This window comes from Sander vitreus, chromosome 11 (assembly GCF_031162955.1).
Source record: "Sander vitreus isolate 19-12246 chromosome 11, sanVit1, whole genome shotgun sequence".
NCBI classification, from domain to species: Eukaryota; Metazoa; Chordata; class Actinopteri; order Perciformes; family Percidae; genus Sander; species Sander vitreus.
This window is the reverse complement of record NC_135865.1, coordinates 11,996,812-12,022,260: the sequence shown is the minus strand read 5'-3', so window position 1 is coordinate 12,022,260 and position 25,449 is coordinate 11,996,812. Positions and strand designations below refer to the sequence as shown.

The window sequence follows — 25,449 nt, the reverse complement described above, 5'->3', positions numbered from 1 at the left end:
TTCCAAGACAGCCATGCCGCGATTGGATTTCATAAGGGCGAATTGTTAAATTGTTACAATGTAATTTAAAATCTTCTTTAAAAATAAACATATGTTTATTTAGCATGTTTGTTTTGTCCATATGTGCTCGTGCTGTGTTCCCCAAGTGGTAGGCCAGGTCTCAGCTTCTACAATGAGTTTTTTTTTCTTCTTTTCTTTGCCCCCCCTGGCTCGAATGTCAAACTCCGCTTATGCCTATCTTCAGCGTAAAGAAGAACAAGAAGTCCTGGAAGTGATAGCATGGCCTAGCCTGACAAGCCAGACCCATCAAGATGTTGGGTCTGGGAACTCACCATTGGCAGGGCTCAATCCGAGGGGCGGGATAAACGGCTGTCTTTCAAATTCCCTCTGCACACAATAGGATAGCGCTACAACCAAGCAGAGCAACGAAGAAGGTAGCAGAGCTAGCTGATAGATTAAACTTTTGCCATATCCGGTCGGCAAAACTCCGAACACATCTTCCTTTCTTAAGAATGACTTCAGTTCCATTCTTTGTTCTTTTCTCAAAGAAAAGCTTAACTCCAAGTCTTCCAGAAGACTGCTGTTCCCAGCAGCAGCAGCAATAAGCCCGCCCACCGACTCTATATACGATGTGATTGGCCTGACCAGAGTTTGGTTTTTCCAGCTCGCAAGCCAACGGAGAGTGCCAAGACCCCCCTGGCTCCAAATTAAATTTGCTGCCACTAGGGTGCGTCTAGATTTCTAGGCTAGACATGGCCCCCACAGAGTCCTGATCTCAGCATCATCGAGTCTGTCTGGGATAACATGAAGAGAGAGAAGGATTTGAGGAAGCCTACATCCATAGAAGATCTGTGGTTAGTTCTCCAAGATGTTTGGAACAACCTACCTGCCGAGTTCCTTCAAAAACTGTGTGCAAGTGTACCTAGAAGAATTGATGCTGTCTTGAAGGCAAAGGGTGGTCACACCAAATATTGATTTGATTTAGATTTCTCTTCATTTCATTCACTGCATTTTGTTAATTGATTAAAATAAACTATTAACACTTCCATTTTTGAAAGCATTCTTAGTTTACAGCATTTTTTTCATACCTGCCTCAAACTTTTGCACAGTATTGTATATATGGGCTAATTTTAAGGGATTTTGCCAACAATTTATCATCCATTTATTCTGTTAATTCCAGTACAATTAAAAGATGCTTGAGGTATTCTGTTTTAATGTTAGCTGGCTTCTAATGAGCAATATGGCCCCCATGTGGCCACCAGAGGCTCATTTTGCCTGCCAGCTATAAAGAATAGACGGATGTGTCTGGTTAAGGTGGACCACCTACAGGAGAGGTGACTGCAGGCTCCCCTTTACCTTTCATGGAGAGATAAGAAGGCCTCTTGGTCACAGCACCAATAGAAGGAGGGGGAAGAATCCATCTGTTCATTATTATGTTGGCAGTTTTGCTATACTGCACATTACAAGACTTCAAAAAATAAATAAAATGCTGCTTTCCCAGAACCCAGGAATACATTTAATATCACCAGGGAAGGGGGCTTGTTTAAGAATTAAAACAAAGATTTGCCTCAGTAGACATCTGAAGCATGGAGATGGAAAACTGAATTAACAGCAAAATCCTATTCACCCCTACCAACCTGGAATTAAGATAATTATCTGTAAATTAATTTCATTTGATTGAGTTTCTAATTCTGGGCATCCTGTCTTTCATCCCTGGTATAAAACAACTGACACACATATGTACATGATGATGAGAGGGACGACCTTGACCACCATCTGACCATTAGGCCTCCTGCTAGCTGTGAAGGATATCATAAGGAGGTTATGCATATGGGATCAAAGTACAAGCTGTTTCACTGGGACTATAGCCCTAAAACGAGGTGACCTCCATAAATGTTAATCATCCAAATCACTGAAATGACCTCACATTACTTTGTCCTTCCAGTACCAGCTTGTATCAAGACATCTTAGTTAAGTACACTTGGCTGAAGTTGCAGACATATTAGACGTGACTGGAATAAAAACTAATGACTGATCAGACGCTTCACTTAATGTGTCCATTTTTAGAATTGTTGCATATCAAAAAGCATGTTATGGATTTAAATTGTCCATGTCTTGACCTTGTGCTCATACATGCATGCTATAATTATATTCCTCTTTTTCATTCTTACATTTCTGCTTTAAGCTGAAATTCCCAATGATCACAGACTATGAGATACAGCATGACTTTGTGAGAATAGAGGAAACCTGATAGTTTTTTTTTTCCTTCTTTTTTGATATTTCTTCTTTTCTGCCTCCAATTCTAAATAAACAGATTCCCTGAACTGGGATCCCATGTGGGGAGTGCAGAAAGCCAACCTTTCCTTTGATACACAATGGTTGGTGCTTTCCAATAATCCCACGCCCTTCATGCAGGGGCCTCAACACAACAGTAGGAGTCAAGAGCTGCAACAAGGATGTGATCCCTCACCAGGGAGCATCAACACTTTAGTCACTGTGCATCAGACAACTCTAGAAACTGTACCAGCTGGCAAAGTATGACAACCACCACTATGATTATTAATGTTAATGTTTACTAATAACTTTCATTAAAAATATTTACAAAAATGACAGCGTCAGACAGAAAAAACATGAAATTATAAAGCACATGTAAATCAAGTAAAAGTTACATAAATATATGTATGTACTTTGGTCTTCCTATACAGACTTTTTTTAAGACAACTGTGGAAATAAATAATAAGTGACAACTACAAACAGTATACAAACCTGAGACTACAGCGGAGTTGTGCTGGTACATATTTCTTTACATACAGTTACCTGTTGTACATTAAAACCTGAAGCTACAGTAGTCAAATCAAACTATTGTGACATGCTACAATACTCACAAAATAAACTTACAAAACTTTTTAAGTATTATGCAAATAACATCAAATCACTGTTCTGGAATGTATTAAGTATCCCATTTAAGGTTCCCATGGCACATTTTTCTCCTCCTTGTCCCAGGCATGTGGAGTTCTGCAGAGAAAATAAAACAAGTATCAATTAATTTAATTGACAAATATAACGATTTGAGTAACCATCAAAAATACTCCAATGGCTGACTGGAACGAACCTTCCAATCTTTCTTCTTTAATCTTTAACTTCCTAAATTACCTCAAATTCCTCTGAATAATGAATTATGCCTTTGTTAATTACTCCTGCATCAATCAAACAATTAGCTCATATATGTTATGAAAAATGAAACCAGAAATCCATTAACAAATGAATAAATCATTTGCGGTATGAATTACTTATTGGACAGATGCATGAATGCACAGATAAATAAATGAATGACTTAAATAAATTATTGAATGAATGACAAACAAAATGATTTACTAAACAGACTACTGAACATGACTAAATTACTGTGAATTGTCTTACATCTGACTTATTTAATGACTTATAAAAGAAATGATTATGTAAAAACTTGCCAAATGAATGATCAAATTGAGAATTTGTGTAGAACAAACAGTATAATAATTCAGCCAAAAAGCTCTGGCACACACAAACAAACTTAGTATGCATATGAACAAACTATCAAACAGGGAATTCTCAGTATTTCCAAACTTACATGTAAAAGTAAGGCACTGCTCTCTCAGCTGCCATTGGGTGTGCAGCTCTGGCTTTGTCCACCAGACGGCAGTGTAGCACCAGAGGACTGAGCTGCGGAGAGATGGGAGTTGGAGTTCTTTGATGTGGAGGAGGCAGCGCTACACTCTAACCACCCTAATGGGACTTGTTCTAGGTTATCAGACAGCAGGGCGTCTTCCTCGTCCTCACCCAAAGGAAACACTCGTGGGTCCCAGGGTGTCTGAGGCTGCCGGAGGACAGAGGGCATATAAAGGAATTGAGAAAATCTACAGGTCTGTACATATTATACACATCTGTAAATTGAATATATTTATGTGCTGTATGTATCACTTTCTATGGACACAAGGATGAGAATATAACACATTTATCGATAAATCAATTATGTACTGAGCCTTATATTTGCTTAAAATTTTAAAAGCTACATAAAGAATGTGCAACAATTTATTGTGAGTATGAATGTATGTATTGTGAGTATGAATGGATGTATGTAATCCAGTTAACGTAATATTCTTATGAAATAATAGAGACCCCAGGAAGAGCAGCTCCTATTGAAGACAGACAGAAGCTAATGGGGATCTTTATAAACAAACAAACTACAAGTTAAATTGTGAAATAGTGTTGTCAAAAAAATGATTCCCCAACTAATTCAGGCGAGTGCCCCCTCAAGTCGGAACAACAACTCGGAAAGTCGGCGAAATCTTTGGTACATGACTTTCCGAGTTGGCGTCATATTACACAGTAACATGGTAGACAAAAGCAAATGCTGGGTGGATGGCAAGAAACCTTTTATTAATTCACGTATTGCATATCAAATTCTTGCTGACATATAATTTGTAATATGGTATTAGGTTGTAACTGTTGGTTGCTGTCTACGTAGAGTGACCAAGATTAGATGGAAAAGTTATTGGTATGTACTGTATATAATCCTGATAACAAGTCAAGTAAAGCTATGTTTTAATGGTTTTAGGGAATGTACTGGTGCAGCAATAAGTCTGCGATAAAATCACTAAAATAAAGCTTCAAACTGGAAATAAATACTTGAAACAGCTATCAATGTGTTGACACTCTGAGCAATAGAATACACAACACATCTTCTTTGTAGCGTCCATGTTTGTTTTTCCACATTATGACTTAAAGCTCATGAACACATCGATGTCAGAAGAATAACTTCCCAACTTCGGAAATGGGACCATCCGAGGAGCAAGTGAATGCAGCATAATGTCCAAAACTCAGATATTTGCTCTCCCAATATTAGTCCCTTAATTGAATTTAGACGTTGGCGGCTGTATCATAGTGATGCATGGCTGTGAAGTCTCTTTAAAAAAAAAATCAAACGTTTTAATCAGGGTTTGTGTGGGTGCTGGAGTGCATAAGAAAAGCAAAGCAGTGAAGAAGGGGATATTTGTGCTGTGGAGACGGTTGATTTGGCTCGTCTGGTTGAGTAGCAACCCATTCCTTCTCCAATCAAAGTGAAGTGGTACAGAGCACTGCAATCAGAGTATCAACAACTGGAGCAGAGTGGAGACAAGTATCTGTGTAGACTCTCAAAGATGCATCTAGGCTTTTTAACTCACACAATATGACTGTCTGGGAAAGTGTATTGATTATTCTGAAACCCATTTTTTCCCCACTCTATACTCCTATTCCCTCTTCTGAAGCACAAATAACACAGAGGTATCTTCCACTGAAATGTTAGATACAATATACCTTCAGTAACATTTAGGGTTGAAGTAATGTGGCCACTATGTTGGAGACATGGCATCACAATGTAACAGCCAATAGAAGATTGTTGTGTATGAGTGAGCGCGAGTTCCCTCCTATGGCACCTGACTCATCATACTCTGATATTCAAAGTTTGTTTTTTGGGATTTGGAGTTTCAGCTGTGGTGCTTTTGATCTTACCAGCCACTCCTCTGAGCTTTGCTGCTCGTCAGTATCCAACGGAGCACAACTCAACTCCACAGAGCTCTCCTCTCCTGATGTGCACATCCCGCCCCCACTGCCTGACAACCTGCTGCCAGATCTGGAGTGAAGAAAACAAGCATACCCCATGAAACTTCGCTAGGAAATGACTCAACGTTCCCCTTTCACACAGGCTACATTTACATGCACAGAGATGAGCAAACCAAATCTGCAATAGTTGCAACTGCACAGTCAGCACAGACAGTGGGTTTAGGATGTAATTGAATTGTCAAATGCATCTATTTGTTATCATCTTCTGATAAAAGCATGACATGTGACAAACACTGCCTGACATTTCTGATGTTTGAGAAAGCCAATTCATTCTCCCCAACCCACCTGAGGCATGAAGATCACCTTGTATTTTGGTATCACCTGATGTAACATTATTCAAATGAACGCTGCATTTCTGAGCCTGTGTGTGTATTTTTGTTTATGTGTGCGTTTCCACCTTTTAGGAAGTCTGCAGCATTTTCTTTTTCCCCATGATGGCCAACGCAATTTCTCTCTCTGCTCTAAGTCCAGGTGTCTCAGGGAAAAAACTTTGTTTGTGAGATCCTCCACCTGAAACACACACACACATTTTTTTTTTCTTTAAAAAATCACAAAAAGCTAATTTCCAAAGGAATGAGACATTACCTGCCCTTCTTCATTGGCCTCCTCCTTCTCTGCCTCACTGTTCATCAGAGATGAGGTGTCAACCACCCGCCAACTGCAAAGAAAGGTGACAGACAATGACGACGGACATTGTGCACAGCATCTTTCTATTTCAGAGTAAAAACAGTCTGTTTAATTATAGCCAAATTATGATGTACCAGAAGTGCATGAAACGCACCGGAAATTGTGAAAATGAATAGTAAGACAAAATAAGTCAAGCACTCAATACATTTGTTTTATGTTTTTAAATAAAAACATAATAAACAAATAACTACATGCGTAAGGATATAGAGGCATAGAGGCACAATCAAGAGTCAAGACATTATGATTACATTTTTGGGGACAATGAAATCCATCAGCAAAATCCATGTGCTGTAAGTCTGACCGTTAGTTTTCAAAAAAGTCTGTCACGAGCCAAAATACAAAACCAGCGCCTTTAGAATTCTATGTAACTTCTTTAGAGGCAGTTTTGTTCCATACCTGGGTGTGAGGATGTCTTTGTACTGCGGTTTTTCCACTTTAGCCAGAGACATGGGGATGACAATGTTGTTGATGTTGTACTTACTCTCTCCCTGGCGTTTGCGAACAAAGCCCTAAAAGGAAACATAGTTTGACAGTTAACAGCGATGATTCAGAGGGGTTCACACACTCAAAGCCCCTCTACATCACCGTGTTGACGTGATACAGGGTTTCTGTAGACTGACCACCTTATTCAAGGGATGCTTTTGAATGTATAGGATAAGGGTGTGTTTTACCAGTTTAATTCTAATCTAACCTTAGATCCGGTTTGGTTAAGGATAAGGGTTAGGGCATTACTGTATACGTCAATGAGGGTTATCACAAGTATACGCATTAAAAAAATGTGTGTGTGTTACCTGTGAGGCATGCTTGCGTGAAACCTGTGTAAAGCCTTCCTCGTGCACTTCATCTGAACTGTCACAGAGCTGGCACAGGATATCTTCCTCATCTGGGTAGAACACACACACACACACACACACACATACTTCATTAATATAGTTTTTACTGTAGCCATATGATCACAAACAGATTTTCGATAAACCTGGTATACAAGATGAACACACACTTGCATACACACACCTTCTATCAGCCTGTGAATGTGTGTCATCTTCCTTTTCCTCCGATTGGCTCTCCTGTGTCGCCTCTGAGCAGAACCTGCCATCCTGATAGGTGACAGACCCATAATTCTGCTTTTATGATGCCTTGCATGCTGCTTGTATTTGTGACCTATAATGACACACACACACACACACACACACACACACACACACACACACACACACACACACACACACACAGAGTTAATACACCACAGGAATTTCCTTTCATTCCAATCTGCCCTTCAGTCCCTCAGGGATTTTACGCTTTGGTTAAAGTGTACAAAAGCTAATCCTTAACCATTTGTCCCATTATTTTGGCAGGTGACTGCCCCTCAGTTTTCTCTTCCTTGCTCACAGTAATGATGTGCAAAAAACAACAAAAAAAACAAGTCCATCTAAAGCATAGTGGTAGACTAAACACAGATGGATATTTGTTTTTGTCCCTGGATAAACGGGACACATTCTAAAAATCAACCAATGATTGATTGTTTCGGATCAGCAATCTACACTGTGGAGAACCATGGGAGCAAGGGCCACTTAAAGCCCTGAAACCAGAGCTGCCAGAGGCAGTAAATGCTAAATCATTAGCTTCAGACTAATATACAATGACACATATTGACACTGGTGAAATGCCAAATGATTTCATTTCCACCTACTGCTCAGTTGGAAGCCTCATACAGACACAGTGGGATACCTGACATGCTAGGAACCACTTATGATGCTACACAGGGAGATAACAAGCAGACACAGAAGCCATTTTATTCACAGTGGTATTGTTTCCTTTTACTACAACTAAATGGGAGAACTGTCTAAACAATCCAAACTGTCAGGTCATTATTATATTTATGCATAATACCGTATTGTTTAGAAACAATGTAAGCCAAGTCATTTAAATTATCAACATGTAAATGTTTTGATCATATAACTAATATTCTATTATTTTACAATAACTTTGAATGAAAAAATAAACAGCAATAAATTAAATACAAATTATAACATTATTCCATGCACTGCTTTGGCTTATCAAATTGGAACCAAAGTGCCAGCACCAGTAATGTAGCTACAGTATTTCTAATAAAAAAAGGCACCTTTGAAAGGTTTTGACTGTGAAGCTGTAGCAAGTAGTGTTGACTTTGCATTAACATTAAATCATCACTGACTTCAAAAACAGACTTCATTGCAGCTCCATCAAAGCAAAGAGAATTGGAACAAAAACCAACGAGGCTCCTATGTGTTAGATGAACAACAACAACAACAATGCAGGTGCAGTCTTTTAAATAGCACCTCTGCCTTCCTGTCATCAGTTGACTACGACGTCAACACAGCGAGTTACAGTCTTGCTCACAAGCAGCACCTAAAGTTTAACATATAGGCTCGGTAAGGTGCCACTGTACATGGCACAGCAAATGTGCTGTACTGTGGCAATGAAAAAAACAGCAAGTACCAGAGCTTAGGAGAGTTATGAAACTCAGCATTTCAAAGTGAAGTACAATGTAGAGTAAAAGAAAGTAGATTAAGCCGAGGAGAGCACCATAAAACAGTAGGGCTGGGTACCGAATTCAATACTTTTTAGGCACCGACCGAATTGCCTCAGTAGTATCGAGTATCGAAAAATGCCTCGTCATTCAATACCCAATTTCAATACCTAAGGAGTAAATCTCATCAGTGTCAGTGAGCCAATATTCGATCTTATAATGCTGGTGGTTGGCTGTCTAATGTTACTCGTCAAAGAGACATGCAGGAAAAACTCTACGTTACACACAGAGAGAGGGTTAACGTAGTAGGAGCTAAAACATAAATAATAAGATGTGTGCCGTAATGTGTAATGTTTTCATTTCTTTTGTTATAATGGATTTATAAAATTGGTATTGAAAAAAGTATCGTTTAGGAACCGGTATCGAAGTCACGGTATTGGTACCGTTATCGAAAAGTTTTGAATGATACCCAGCCCTATAGAACAGTGCAGGCTTTGTAATCTATACTGGTAAAGGGAAGGATCTTACTGTTGTGCAGTGGTGTGGAGCTGTGTCTGTTGTAGTGTGTTAGACTGGATGGTTGGTCATTGAAAACCAAAGGCCTTTGGGACCACTCTTCTCTGGCCAGGACCCTGTTTAAGTGGTGGGACAGAGGAGTCTCTGAAAAAAAGATGACACAATTTTAAGTATGCAGTCAAAACAGTTTGAGCAATCTAACACTTTTATGATCAATTACTCAGCACATCTCTAAATGCAAGCAGGCAACACACTGGCAGTGTATTTCGCACAACAAAGCACCCACATCGATTGTTTTCTATGCATTCCCACACACAGCAGCATCCTGATGCAAAACAAGACATCATGATACACCACTGTTCTAGTCTACTTCTTGTGTGTCACGTCCGGTGTGCTACAAACGTCAACTGGCAAATTACCCAACATGGTCGGCGTGTGTTGCACCTCAGACAACGTACTGTCTACCAAGTCAAATATGAAAACAAGAAATTGCTCTTGTGAACTACACCTTTTATAAAAAAGTAAATAAATCAACATTACAAATGTCTTTCAAAAGAAAAACATTGCTTAGCGTACTCGAGTTTCCTCATCCTCCTAAATGTTTAAGAATGTATAGGCTTTTTTCCCCACTGGCAAATGTTACGCAACTATGTCATTGTGGCTCCTACCAAATGAAAAAGACAACACATGGTGCGGTGTGGAGCTGGGGGTCCTGGAGGACAGGGCCCTACTGGAGCTGCAGTCTGGATCAGGGCAGAGGACTACAGGATCACAGGATGAACAACATGAACAGGAAGATGCTGAGAGAGAGGAGGATAGAGTGGATGTGGACTTCCGAGAGTCCTGAAGCACAAGAAAGAGAAAACAGAGAGGAAATTAGTTTTGACATGATAGTAAACGAGAGCATAGTTAATGAGGTATAAGTCAGTCAGGACACAGTTTCTTTAACTACAGTATTAACTTGGATTTCTCTTTGTGTTTTGTTGGTGGCGGCAGGGTGCTGCTTCTTATTATAACAGCTACAATCGCTCTGGGCTCTAAGCTAAAATAGGTAAACTCCAATAGTATGTTAACATTCCAAAATGTTGGATTTTTACATGAGAAGTGATCTGGTTTAAATGTTTGTATTTGAACTGAAGAAGAGCTAGTTAGGGATTAGAACATGATGCCCACACCTTATGTTTCTATCATAGGCACCATTGAGTCAAAGTACTCTCTAAACATCTCAGTCACAACATTAAGTTCAGAATAATAGTCAAAATTATGTTTTTAAATGTGGGTCAAAACTGGAACACAACCTAACGTACACAAGAACCTCCCTATACACAGGTCAACTTGTCACCGCCTGTTCAAACTGGCTTAAAAAGATTAAAACATACCATATTAAAGCTGCATTAATGACTTGTTTTTGTCCCTTGGGGGCACCTGAACAAGTCTTAATGGCAAACAAGTCAGCAATCAGTTAATCATTTACACATCCAGCAGGCACAGAGCAACATAGCCATTCATTTGAAGTTGTTTTTTCTGGCCACCCGACAAATAGTCCACTCTCCTTTTAGCTCTCCATCAACTGCTGAGAAAAATGTCTGGCTCCTAAGCGGCTAAATGCTGCACTATGTTCACCAGCTAGAGGCGCGTCACAAAGAGCAACCCCCTTGTGCATTACACCAAGTCATTTGATCCATTACCATAACATATTTATCAGTGCACCTTTAAATAAAAACATCACAAAAAAATGAACACAAAACTGAAATGAAAGTATTGTGTATGTGATATTGGATATAATTGTACAATGTTAGTGTACGAGTTCTTATTACTAGAAATGCGTGAAGCTAAGCATGGCATTGCCAACTACGTTACACTTAACCTGGCAAGAACATAGCAATGTCCCCTGGCTAAATAAAGGCGCAAGCTTTAAACAATTACATGCATTTGTTTATTTGAAGCAAATCCAAGGGATATTATTGCTTTATTAACATTAATTCCTGTTTAATTTGAGGAACTATTTTAGTGATATGGCATGCCAACACTGAAGGCCGACTTAGGGTGATTGCATGGAAGTTACATTTGACATGAAACATTTAAATAAAATAAATGAATGCATATGTTTTACAACTTCTACACATTGACACACGTCTACAATCAGCCAGCCTACAACTGGGATTTATAAGTAGTGCATTGTAATGAGGTAAATGTGGGCAGCAATACACTAATTAAGTATAGTGTGGGGTGGGGGGGGAGATTGCAAAGGCATGAATGTATTTTAGAATCCATCCATTATCTACACCCGCTTATACTGCGCAGGGACATGGGCGGCACTAATGAATAGACACTAATGTATCACTGTGGGGATTTGTTTCAGAAGCGCAGAGCGGTTTTAAAATAAGAATAAGCAATATGGAGTAAATAAATAATAATACTAACCGGACATATTGTAATTAAAACAGAAAATAATCCCAGAAATAAAGACATGGCATCTTCAGGGACAGACTTCCATTGTTGACAGGGATGTGTACATGTGCCCTTTAGCAACAGTATTCCATTTATGGGAAGACAAATATTGAGAAATGTGTCCATGGTCTGAGTGATGTCACAGAGAATGTGCATGTGTACTTTGACAGTTGTGAATGTAAATGATTCAGATGGACAGGCTGAGAAACGGAGGAGACTGCATGTGTGCCTACCTGTGAACGGCTGGGGTTGCAGGTGTTGAAAGTGAAAAGTTTAGGCTTGTGGTAGGTGACCAGGGGTCGGGTCCGGGCACACACGCATGAAACATCAGCTTTGAAGAGCCTCCTGGTACCCAGTCTCCTTCTCTTAGAGCTCCCAGGCACAAAAACACAGTCTCCTTTCTGACCACTGCAGGGACGAGATCAGGTGAGGTCATGGAAATGTCAGGGATATGATTCATGCTAGGATCACAAGCACTCAAAAAGCAAGTTTTTTTTCTAATGTGTTGTTGGTTTATGCTTTCCTCTAGCAACCAGAAACAAACAATATATTGTTACATGCATTAACAAGCAAAAGGTCTTTTTTTATCACCTGACTTTTATCTTCAGAGCCAGACAAAGAGAGTTAAAAAGGCAGCAGGAAGGAAAGACATGAAGGGATGATTCAAGTCAGGCCAGATGGTGGGGACCGACCAGGCTGTATTACTGGTTATTTTACAGACAGAGAGCATGCTTTCAGCCTTGATAAGCACAGCCTTTAGCCTAAACTGGACAATGGGCAAACCTCTATCGGTACAAGTTTCTCTGTTTTATATTTTATATTACATGTATTCTTTACGTTATTGCAAAAACAGCTATAGTGAATATCTCACTGTACTGTAGGACAAACCTTTGCATTGCCATGCTCATAAAGTTACAGTATTAGATTTTAGATTGTGTGTGTGTGTGTGTGTGTGTGTGTGTGTGTGTGTGTGTGTGTGTGTGTGTGTGTGTGTGTGTGTGTGTGTGTTCTCTACCTTGTGAAGGCTCTCTTGCCTTTCCAGGTGTGTGGTTGTGGTTGTTTAGATGGCGGTGAAAAGCTCAGAGGAAGCATCAGACTGTTGACAATCTGGCTGAGCTGAGCACTCTGCAATGAAGACATCATCCATATAATGCTTTTTATAAGTGGTAAATTAAACTTTAGGTTGAAAAACAATGTATCTCTTTAGCAGCAGTGAGTGGGTAAGTAAGCACTCCATTCAAGCAAGATGGAATAATCAACATACAGTGTTTAGACTCTCTTAGCCCCTGGATATTGTTTGCCATAAGTGATGATGGACTGATCAGACTGATAGAAATGCGAGTACGCTGTGACGTTTGAAAGGATCACAGTACACATGATTCACAAAGAAAATGCTCATTTAATTCAGGTATTTCTGTGCTATTCATGCTACCAAGTTGCACATTTGCCTGGTGCAGCACTAAAGGATTATTCTGATTATTTTTTTTTTTTTTTACCTGGGCCTTATTTTTCTATTGATTGATGATTTAAGAATCATTCGGTTGCTTCACTGCAGAGCTCGATGTGGCTTAAACATGCCTACTGTTGCCCAGTACACAACAAAAAGCACAACACAAACGTGCTTTAACATCCAAAGACATTATTTTTTTGCACTTTTCTGGCCAAACAAACTCACTTCTGTCAAGTAAAATGAAAACACACAGCTGAGGTTGTGTAAATGCACAACAGCTGGTGCAGGTGCTCATTTTGTCATTAAAGCTATGGTGCATAGTTTCTGTCGCCCCCATGAGGAATTCTAAGTAATGACAACAACATTGTCGGTGCGTCCACATGATACAAGCCTTCCGTGATCACGCACAGCCCCCACCCCTCCTCCTCCACGCAGTAGCTAGTAGCCAAGGAGGACACGGAGGATTAAAAAAACATGATGGACTCTTCAGAAGAGGTAATTATCTTCACTCAAGTTTCTGCGTGCGGAAGTCGCCAGACGACCCAATCTTCTGAACATAGCCATACTGAGAAATCCAGAGAGAGTTGTGTGGATAGTCTTAATTAGCTTTGTAGCAACTCATTTGGCAATGGGTTGAATGTAACGGACGTTTATTAATATCAAAAAGTTACGCACTGAAGCTTTAAATTGTACATGAGTATTGGCCTGCTCCGACCAGTTTTAGCTGGGGGACACTGTTCCCTGAAATCACAAAAATGCTTTAGTGTAATTTTGAATTCATGTCAAATGTTTAATATTCTTCTTCTTCTTTTTTAAACTAGAACAGATTAAAATGCACATCTAAGTACAACTTTTTATACCATTAAGACTGCACAAGTCTGCACAGTCTTAGATAAGATTAACAGACGATTCTCAGCATATCAGCTCACGCTCCCTTTGAGTATATTAAATACCTGTAGGCTTCATAAAGCAGCAGGAATTCATGCATTCCAAAGGTCAAGCAGCATGCATACTATAAGTAATTAGTTTAATCTTCTCAACTTGGCACTGGGATATATATACACTTACATACACATATTACAGATACATAACCTCCTGTGCTTTTCTACACAACAGACTGATAAGCTTTAACAGATTTAAAAGGATATTCTCCTCGTGGTTTAGTGTATTGAGTTGTAGTTTACTATTCCTCTGGATTCCAGACTCTTCACACACCCAGTATTTGTGTGTGTATTAGCTCCTTCCTCTTACCTGTCTCTCTATGTTGTGCAGAAGGTGTGTGGGGCTGCAAGGTTCAGTGTCTGCATCTGAGGCTGTGCAGGATAACCCTTCCATTTCTCTCAGCAGGGTCTGCTGAATCTGTCTGTCTGTCAGTGGCTGGGACTTTGCAAGCACCACACCGCCCTGACACACACACACACACACACACACACACACACTTCAACTCATTATTCACAATGATAATTATTTAAAAGTAGAAAGACAACATATTTTCAAGTCTTTAATTGTACACTCTGCCACGCATCATACATTGATTATACAATTATTACCACAGAGCATTCTCTTTGAAAAATGACCATAAGGACTATTGATTCATATTTCATAGTGATAGCAGTTCATCAAAAGTTGTTTGCATTGCTTAATGCGGCTTTAAAATGTGATTACAGTAACTCACCTTTCTATAAAATACTTAAGCTAAAGTGCTATTCATTTGTCACAGTAAGATGGCAAAAGTTGGCTAACATTTTTTTCAAGGCCTGACTAAGAGCCCTTAATGATCTATGGCTGCCAGTTGGTACATTATGTCAACTGCCACTTATTGAGCTGGCTACAGAGGACTCTTGTCTTACCTTGGTAGAGCGGATGTGCTGGTGGAGCTCCACCAGTTGTTGTGTCCTCCCCTCCAGCTCGGCCAGACGCAGCTGCAACCAACTCCATCTGCTGCCCAGCTCTGCTCTCTCTTCCAGCCACCGCCTCTCACAGCTACTACTGCTGCTGCTGCTGCTGGCGGAGAGGCAGGGTGATGAAAGATGGCAGAGAAGGACAATTAAAACTCATGTAGTGCTATTATAGTATTCTATTAATTTGTGTCAAAGGCTTTAGATCCTGATACGACCTCACAATCAGATCTTTCAAAATGCGTTGGAATTTGGCCATGAAGGCAGAAAAATGTCAAGATATTGAATGCAGTCAAAACCTCCAGTATGGCCATTAACTGGAAGTGCATGAAGAGGTTAGCATATGAGAGTCGTTAGCAGGACATTTGTGTCACCAGAGGGAAAAGTTACACAAAGAAGGAAGGAGGACAGAGAAACACAAAGAGAGCACTGACAGACCAAACCATTTGTCAATTCACACATTTGAACTGCAGCACTGTCATCTTATGACCTATTTTACACTAAGCATGTTGCAATGTAGTTTGTAAATTGTTAAGCATCCTAACAGCATGGGGGGGGAGAGATTTTGCTTAAGCACATCTGCTTATCTGGGCCAAAGAATAAAACGTATCTAGAGTATGTTTCCAAGGCACTAGCCTGTTCAGTTAGCATTTATCTTTTGTGTGTGTGTGGTTGGCTGGCTCCAGAAGGGCAATAGTTGTAGTTGCTATGGCAGTGCTCTTGGACCTTGGCTAAGACAAGGAGGGACTCCCCCTACTTCAAACACTCGGATGCAGGACGGAGAAAGGTTAGGTCAGTCAGCAAGCAGCTACACACAGAGGATTTGATAATACCGATTGGTATTATGAGGTAGTTAATATGTGTTACCCAAAATGTTGTTTGCTTGCCTGATCACAATTAGGCTACACACAGTTTGTAGTAGAACGCTGCAAATGAAAAAAAAAAAAAAAAATTGATCTTAATGCCTTAATTAAAAAAAATGAGGAAAAATCCAACCTTTAAGGACACCAGTTTTCTTTGTGAATGAATAATGTATCGTAAATAAATAAATGTTCTTTCTTAAAATACAGGGGACATAAGTGAGTACACCCCTATGTTAAATTCCCATAGAGGCAGGCAGATTTTTATTTTTAAAGGCCAGTTATTTCATGGATCCAGGATACTATGCATCCTGATAAAGTTCCCTTGGCCTTTGGAATTAAAATAGCCCCACATCATCACATGCCCTTCACCATACCTAGAGATTGGCATGGGGTACTTTCCATAAAATCATCTCTCAATGCAAATCAAACCAGCTATTAGGCTAACCGACATAAAAACATGCCAATCTCTAGGTATGGTGAAGGGTATGTGATGATGTGGGTCTATTTTAATTCCAAAGGCCAAGGGAACTTTATCAGGATGCATAGTATTCTGGATACTATGCATCCTGATAAAGAGATGATAGAGAGATGATGTTATGGAAAGTACCCCATGCCAATCTCTAGATATGTATCCTGGATTCATGAAATAACTAGCCTTTAAAAATAAAGATCTGCCTGGCTCTATAGGAATTTAACATAGGAGTGTACTCACTTATGCTCCCTGTATTTTAAGGAAGAACATTTATTTATTTACGATACATTATTCATTCACAAAGAAAATTGAATTTTTCCTCATTTTTTTTTAATTAAAGGCATGAAGTTCAATTTCCAAAAGATGATTTTTTTATTCCTCTTTTTAGTCAAATTTAGCATGGGTGTACTCATTTATGCTGAGCACTGTACATGTTTTTCATGGAGATATTAACATTGCTGAATAACATTTGGGGTCTAGCAATCCACTGGCTACCCTCCACAGTGAGAAAGTATGAGTTTTCACAGCCAAGTCTTGGTTGAATAAAAGGCCAGCCCCAGCAAGTTGCTGTGGGTTTATGAATTCTCCTATTTGGATAGTGTTTCTTGGCTCCTGCTGAGGCATTATGGCTTTTGGGTGTGTCCTGCACATAAACTTTCCAACACGTAGCCTTTCACAAAAATTACAAACATACTGAAAACTGAAAATGAGCAACAGCTGGAGGTGTGAAGGTCTGCTGCCAGTGCCGTTTGGTTTCAAATTAAAGTCAGACCATGACCAAGGCCAACTATTTCCACATGTTTTGAAGGAGGACAATGACCTGTCGCGTCTCCAGCAATGAGATATCCTCTTCAAGGAGGAACCTGCCATAAAAACTCCCCAGGGGAGGTTTACTGACGAACCACAGAGCATTGTTCAGCAGACTTGTACAAAAGGCAAGCTGACGATTCCAAGATGACTAAAGCTGGCCAAATAAAAAGACACACACAACGCACACTAGACCCATAAAAAAAACCCTCTCATTCCTGTTCTCAGTGCTAATAAACATGTCCAATTCCCCCCAAAAAAAACGCTCCCGTTTGTTTCACTGATTCAGGAAACAAACAGAAGGGTTGATGAACAACTACATCTAGCCTAACTGAAGAAATAAATGGTACTGCACTTAAACCAGACATGACTTGAGTCCAAAAAGAAAGGTCTAATTGGACTAAAGCCAAGACTGAGACGCTACCCCTCCTGTCCTAACACTGATGTCCCCACATTTCTGAAGCAAATATGCAGTATACCCATCTGAGTGAGAGCTTCTTTTGCTGGACAATGTTGTTCTCAAACCAAAGACTGTCCAAGCTTGAATGTAGTAGTAAAAAGAAAGAAACAGAAAGGTTTGTAGCTGATTAATTTACCAGAAAAGTGACAATTATAGACTTTATTATACTGTAAGTCCTTTACTAGCTGCTGAACATCAAGTTTGGTAGCATACTGGTTTAAAGTGCTTAAAGTGCCCATATTATGCTCATTTTCAGGTTCATAATTGTATTTTAAGGTTGTACCAGAATAGGTTTACATGGTTTAATTTTCAAAAAACATCATATTTTTGTTGTACTGCACAACTCTCTCTCACTGCTGCAGAGCCTCTTTTCACCTGGTCTCTGTTTTAGCTACAGAGTGAGACCTCTTTTCTTCTTCTGTACTATCTTTGATTGCACTCGCACATGCAGTAGCCCAGATGTAGATCATGTCAGCTAGCTAGCTCCATAGACAGTAAAAGAAAGGCTGTTTCTCCAACTTCGGTCAGTTACAAGGCAGGATTAGCTGGGAGACTTCTAAATGAGGGTGCACATGTAAGTAGTTCTTTTGTAGATTATGGTGAACTTGTGTCTGTTGTAGCAGTGCTTTGCTATTGAGAACGAGGTAGCATGCTAGTTTTTTCAAAGTTGGTATGCGTGTGGAAGCACCAGAGACACAAAAGAACACCCCAAATCCCAGAAAAAGTGTTTTTTTCATAATATGGGCACTTTAACACGACCAAGTGACCTGAATTTGATATGTTTGCACTTGGTCTGTTGGTCATTGCATTTTGCGCCAATCATGGTGTATGCTGCTAACAAGACACCAACATGTTGGATATGTTATTTGCCCACAATGCACAAAAAATATTTTTGTTGTTTTTGATGGTTCTATTGTTCCCATCCCCTGTATTTAAAAGTGGTGTTTCTCAAAAATATATGTAACATTCTGATTATAATAGTTTTGTTTGCAATGTGCACAGTTTTTCTGCATTTGATTCTGCAGTTGATACTGTCGTGTGGTTTGTTAGCACCCTAAAAAAACACTCCTTACAGGATTTCCATCCGTTTTTCCTTGCCTATGACGATATGACTCCCTTTAAGCAAGGACACAAGTACAGCAGCACCGCCCATCCAAACCACACACACACACACACTTCATAAATATTTTTCACTAGAACTAGGAGGAGCACGGTGGCGCAGAATAGCTGGCATGTTACAGGCTTGCTGGCATGGCACTGTTTATTTCCTAGCCCGTGGGTAAACAGAGCTGGCTTGTCTGTTGAATGTGTTATGACTGCAGCATAGAAAGAGAATGTGTGTGTGTGTGTGTGTGTGTGTGTGTGTGTGTGTGTGTGTGTGTGTGTGTGTGTGTGTGTGTGTGTGTGTGTGTGTGTGTGTGTGTGTGTGCATGGCTAAAAAAAATGGCATCACACTCTCCATAGCTGGGAGGACAAAACTTGTGCTTATGACAACCACACTGTAAACTTGGGCCAAGTGAAATATGCGCCCAGAGGCACAGTGATAAACATACCCTGAGACAGCTGACTTCCCAAAACGTATACTGTCATCCGGAAATAAGTCTCTCCAATTTACACCATATTTGTATTCTTAACAAACTAGTAAGAACTTAAACTAGTTCCCTCTTGCTGTGTTCTGCTGTCTTCATTGTCCTGAACTTAAAGGTTGCCTAGAGTGAGAATCCACCTCTGTGTAGCCTACTCTGAATTAAAACAAGGCCAACGGCTCCAGCGTGAACCACAGCTGGGTTCTGGCATCCAAATCCCAGGAAAGCATAACAAACCTTTCAGCAGTGAGAGTACAGAGAAGTGTGTGAAATGGTTTCTGATTGTTTTCTTCAACACTGGCTGGTAACTTCATATCTGACACTTTGAAGTCATATGACTCACCTCACTCAACTTGATAAGCAAAATATGTGGTTGAGGGGCTTTCTAAAGTCTCTTCTTGGTAGCTTGTTTATTTAGCTGGAATAACCAGCTGTGACACGTATGCTACACACTGTAGCTCTTAAAAACACACAACGTTCAAAATGAGAAAAAGACCTCGGTTCGAGGGCAGCCCATAACTTAAGAGACAAGGAAACTGGTCTCACTTAATTTGCTAGTCATATAAGACACCTTCAGGGCTTTATAATTGTAGTCTTTTTGATTAATGTGCTTAGTTTCACAGGACGCATGCAGCTACGTATAAACTACTTCCAGCTGCTGGATACTCACACAGGTGAAGTCTTGGTTTTGCTGTGGATCTTAGCCTCCTCTTGCTCCTCCTCTGAGCTGCTGCTGGCCGTGGCCTCGGAGTCCAAAGCCTCCTGCAGGCCTCTCAGCACCGCCTGGCTGGAGCGGTTGAACTCTCTGAGCTCTGTGAAGGCAGACGAGTCTGTGGACGACTCTAGCCAAGAACAATTATCTCCCACTTGCGGAGGTAGTATACAAGAATGTATGGAGTCCAGGCTGTCCAGAGACACACCACCAATTTGACAGTGCCTTTCCAGTCCCTCCAGCTGATGGTTACAGTGTAGCAAAGCGTGCTCTCCTAGTAGGGCTTGCAGTCTCCTCTGCAGCCTCTGAGCCCGGCTCTGCAGCCCTGTCTGCCTGGAGAGCTGCTCCTTCACAGCCGCATCCAGCACAGCTCTGAATGCCAGCTGATTAGAGTTCACCCTGCCACTGCAAGGCTGCATTGAAGATGGAGGAGGACAGCCCATTCCAGCCACTTTCCCCTGTGTCTGTGTAGGTGGGGGTGCAAAGAAGGGAGTGCAGCCCAGGGAGGTTATCTCCCCGTAGGAATATGAAGGAGGAACACTGCTAAGGATATGAGAGGAGTGATACACATCACCACCATCTGTCCCACATTCAGGAGTAGCATTGCATCCATGCAGCAGACAAGCCTCTTGGCTATTGTGCTCAGGGACTAAAAACATGTCTGGTACACCTGGGAAGACGCAGGCCACCTGATGAGAATCTTTCAGGCCTTTATTGAAAGAAAGAAGGCTGAGGAGGGAAGCAGGGCTGGGGAAGAGCAGCGTCTCAAACTGGCTGGCAGACGCCTGCAGACATGGGGAAAGCACAGGGTCGGCAGGGACGTCCAGGGGGCTAACGGGGAGACAGGAGTCCAGAGAGGGAAACAGGGAAAGGTTCAGCCACATCTTCTGGATGTCACCATCATCTGTTGACCTCATCTGAGACTCCAGCTCAGTACTACACATGGCTCTCCCATCTGAGTCCATTCTGACAGAGGCAGGAGGCGAGGACAGGTGGATCCCATGGCCATCTTTCAGGATTTTAGTCAGGGCTGGGGCCATACCCCTGATGGCCTAGGTAGCCAAGGCAGCAAAGTTCACAGACTGCACCTTAAATCACCTGACAGTAAGAAAAACACGTGAGTAGCTCATTTCCCCTTCTGATGCAAAATAAGCCCTAACAAATTAAACTGCAATCCTAACAGAATTGTAAGCATAATTCTACACAGATATGCAAAATACTGTTTGTTTAGCAATGCTGAATACTGAGACCATAAAAAGTGGTGGAGTAAGATTGATACCCACTGGAGAGACACTATAATGATGTAACACTGACGGGAAAAATAGACAACTTTAACCACAACTGTAGCCCAAAAAACTGTACATTAACGTCAACTAACGTTGAAGCGTTTTATGGTCAACAGGTCTATCTGGAAGCCTTGTTGTGAGAACTAGTGAATTAAAGGTGCTGTAGATAGGATTGTTACGATCCAGGACTTAGCCAAAAAATTTGAACATCGACAACTTTTCAGTCCCTCCCCCCTTTCCGCTAAAGCCCAAAACTTTCTCTAAGCCCTTCCCCCCACAAGGGAGAATGAATGTGTGTGCATGAGCATTGATTGACACGCAGTTAGACACCGCCCCTGGCCCTGATTGGTGCATCTGAACAGGGAGCGGTGGATTTTTGCAAATCGTACTACAGGCTGTAGGTGGTGCCAGAGGAGCCGGATTTATTTATTTTTTTAAATTACCTGCTTCATGTAGTTCTACTGGAACATAGGGTCAGTATAAGTCTTACCTACTGCACCTTTAATGTTAGGCCTAAAGCATTATTTATGCTTCTGCGTTAAATCTACGCCGTGGAGACATGGACCCTACGCCGTAGCCTGACGCGCACCTCTCGAAAAATGTAACTACACGTCGCGGCAATGCACGTCGCTTGGCCGTGGCTTGGTAGCGTTGCATTTCCCCTCCCCCTACTCATTTCCAGGTTCTCTTCTCCATAAACAAGATGAAATTAAGGAGAGGGTTAACTTTAAAGCTGCAGATGTCCCACCGTGGTCCAAAAGCACAGGGGAGACACTTTGTTTCTCCCACTATGACTCTAGAGTCAGTACTCGCTCAGAGACTTTGCCGTCACTCTCTCACTTGCTCTACCACACACTCCCTACACACACATGCTGGCCCTGCTATTCTATATTAAAGAAATTGACGCACACACCAATGCGCAAGTATAAACTTTAGGCCACTTACGTAGGCTATGGCAACAGCTCTGCGTGGAGCCTCCGCAGAACCATAAATCACGCTTAACAGTCCTTTCTGCGCCCTGTTCACCCTTTATTGGCAGTAGGGCTGACCCACATGCCTCGAAGCTTCGACCGTAGCTCCTCACTCACCTGCCGGCACAATTTAGCCAGATGACGTGAGACTAGGGCTGGGCAATATATCGATATTATATCGATATCGATATATATAAGGCTAGATATTTTCTTACATTTTGGATATCGTAATATCCTGATATGACAAAAGTGTTGTCTTTCCCTGGTTTTAAAGGCTGCATTACAGTAGAGTGATGTACTTTTCTGAACACACCAGACTGTTCTAGCTGTTCTATTATTTGCCTTTACCCACATAGTTATTATATCAACATAACTGATGATTATTTATCAAAAATCTAATTTTGTGAATATTTTGTGAAAGCACCAATTGTCAACCCTACAATATCGCCACAATATCGATATCAAGGTATTTGGTCAAAAACATTGTGATATTTGATTTTCTCCACGTCGCCCAGCTCTATGTGAGACACGTCGCGTCATTTCATATCATTACCCCATCCCAACCCCCAGCCCCAGTCGAAGCTTCAAATATACTGGAATTATTTCTCACCACAGCTTCGCAGCCCCCAAAATGGTATTCAGGACAGCCCTATAATCGGCAGTGGCCACCAAAGGGGTGACCCTGATTCTATCGCTGTGAACTGTAAAATGAAAAACCAAAGTATGCGATCCCTTAACTCTCATATTGACATAGTTTTCAACTAGCTAACGTTAGTCTATACAACATTACTACAACAGCATAATATAATTTCTGAAATTCAGTTATGGCTTTTGGTTTTGGTGGTCCCATTTAGCCACCCCTATTAAACATGTCTGGGGCGCCAGTGTTTATCGGGCACATATTTTGGTGATGACACGCAACATTTGGGAATATAGCTAAATAAATTCCTCATTTTGTTCCTGCTGCACAGTTTATTTGGGTTAACCGTAGTAGATTCCCTCGGTTTTACAGCGCTTACCTTACTAACGGATGATGTTAACTAACGTTAATTAGAAGCTCTGTTGTTTTAACGCAGATTCCCGACTTGTTAACAATTAAGTTAAAGAGCTATAAAGAAAATGGATGGAAGCAACGTTGGTGTGAAACGATCAGGTATAGCTAAGTTTCCACAACAGGTTAAACGTTAGTTTAAACTAACAACGACGTGACATTTACAGTCACTTAAACTGTGTTAAATACAAGAGCTAAGCTAGCTAAACCGAGTCCAATAACGGACGTTAACGTTAACACTCCATACAATATTTTTTATAACGTTAACATTACCGTTGATTTCCTCACCTGAACAGAAGGGAAACCGTTGACTTAACATCGTTTATTCCAGTAACGTTAACGTACGGCTGAATATGATGTTAAATCTTTCTCTTTTTTTTTTCTTTCCCGATCCAGAAAATTGAATCTGCCTGGTTTATCTGGCAATCCAACTGGCTGTCCAACGGTGACTTTTATTTTGCCCAGAATATCGAGAGATCCTGACACTGCGCCTCCTTCCCTCATCAACTGCTGAGAGAGGACTAAACACAGCTGAACGAGGAGGGGCTGGACCAGACAAAATGATGCCTTCAGGACCTCTTCAGTAGCTCAGACTTGGGAGCACGCAGAGTAAAACAACGCTTCCACTTCCCCAAGGCTACTATTTTTTCCTTAAACTCAATTTACTTACTTTGCATTACATTTGAAAGTAACGTTAAGGTTTGATTTTACCTGAAAGAGCCAGTTTGTGGTCGAGATACCGTACTTTTCCTAATTGGTTGGATATGTAGGTGTGAAGTGCACTGCATTCACCCCAAAAAAAAATCTGATAATTTATCACTTGATTATCACTTAGCATGTAATCCCCAACAAGACTTTAATTATGGCAAACGCTCTTATAAATATGAGATCTTAGTTCATAACTACATGACAATTATCTCATAACTACATGACAAGTATTTTTATATTTACAAAATCTGGATATCGTAATTATGTAAGTTTTAGTTAAATTGAAGTTAGATTTTCTCATAATGACAAGTCATCATAATTACAAGATACAGATCTTTTCTCTGTTTTCTCTGATTGTGTATTATATCTTGTAATATTATTACCAAGTCACAATTACTACATAAAGTCCAATTCTTTTTTTTTCTTCTGATGAACTCAAAGTGCTTCAACAACTTCAACTTAAATTCAGTTTCCTAAACAGTTTAATTAACAGCTCAGTTGCCTACTGTAACTGCTGTTACTGTAGGCTGTTACTGTCCAAGTGGCGTTGGCACAACTGTAGACAGATGTGAAAAGGATAACAATCTAACAAAACAATATGTAGACTATTAAAATAAGATAAGATCAATTTTAATTGTAGTTGTATTAAGTATGCAACAGCAGCACTGAAATAATTTCAATTACAAAGAATGAGGAGGAAAAATACGGAGGAAACATGTAATTAATGTTCGATACATTTTAATGATGAAAAGTAATAAGCTTGACCACTAAATGTTAAACAAGAATTGCAAAAGAAGCATACAGCTGTACCACTTATACAAAACGACAAATAATAATATAAAACAGTAAGATGCATACCTTCGCCATTTGTTCTTCAAAAGGTTTGCCACAATTCAGCAACTTGTATTTAACAATGCTTTTTTTTCATACATTTGGTAGATTGTTCATGTGTGTTTAATCTGGATTGCAATATTTCCGGCAGATCATGAAGGTATCATTGTAGAGCGTTTGACCTCTGCCAGCATGTAAGGGCAAAATCGTTGACAGAAATATATTTTCATCATTCCTGATGTTTTGCTGTGATTTTTGCAAATCAGCAGTAGTGGATGAAGAGAGCTCTCTGTGCAGGTACAATCTGGGTGTAGTGGGAGAAGTTCAGCCCAACAGAGGAGCTCACAGTAGTGGACAATCTACTGTGATATGAGTGTCACTACATATGAGATTTGAGTGACTTTAATGCCTTGAGCTTGTAGTTCAGGAAAGACCATCAAGAAAACTGACATCAGGTAAATGATTGTACAGCACATCAAGGTCCCCAGGAGAAGCTTCGGAGGTTGCTTGATCTTTTCTCCGTGAAGTGGACAGACCAAGCAAAACAT

General features: G+C 40.5%; 1 protein-coding gene across 3 annotated transcripts; it reads right to left on the bottom strand.

Moving 5' to 3' along the window:
• Positions 1-2,903: 2,903 nt before the first annotated feature.
• kansl1l (KAT8 regulatory NSL complex subunit 1-like) lies at positions 2,904-23,873 on the bottom strand. Of its 3 annotated transcripts, XM_078261650.1 has the most exons (17): positions 23,651-23,873; positions 22,286-22,428; positions 20,013-21,152; positions 15,107-15,260; positions 14,508-14,660; positions 12,822-12,931; positions 12,040-12,214; positions 10,024-10,198; positions 9,368-9,499; positions 7,345-7,491; positions 7,122-7,213; positions 6,727-6,839; positions 6,229-6,301; positions 6,041-6,153; positions 5,533-5,653; positions 3,611-3,856; positions 2,904-3,015 (listed from the first exon to the last, which is right to left on the bottom strand). In XM_078261650.1, exons 3-16 carry the CDS (start codon positions 21,092-21,094, stop codon positions 3,635-3,637), a joined length of 2,862 nt encoding a protein of 953 aa, XP_078117776.1. In that variant the 5' UTR covers positions 21,095-21,152; positions 22,286-22,428; positions 23,651-23,873; the 3' UTR covers positions 2,904-3,015; positions 3,611-3,634. The 3 variants fall into 3 exon arrangements, with proteins under 3 accessions (XP_078117776.1, XP_078117775.1, XP_078117778.1); XM_078261649.1 differs by lacking the exon at positions 22,286-22,428; XM_078261652.1 differs by lacking the exon at positions 22,286-22,428 and having other exon boundaries at positions 15,107-15,257.
• Between the last annotated feature and the right edge of the window lie 1,576 nt (positions 23,874-25,449).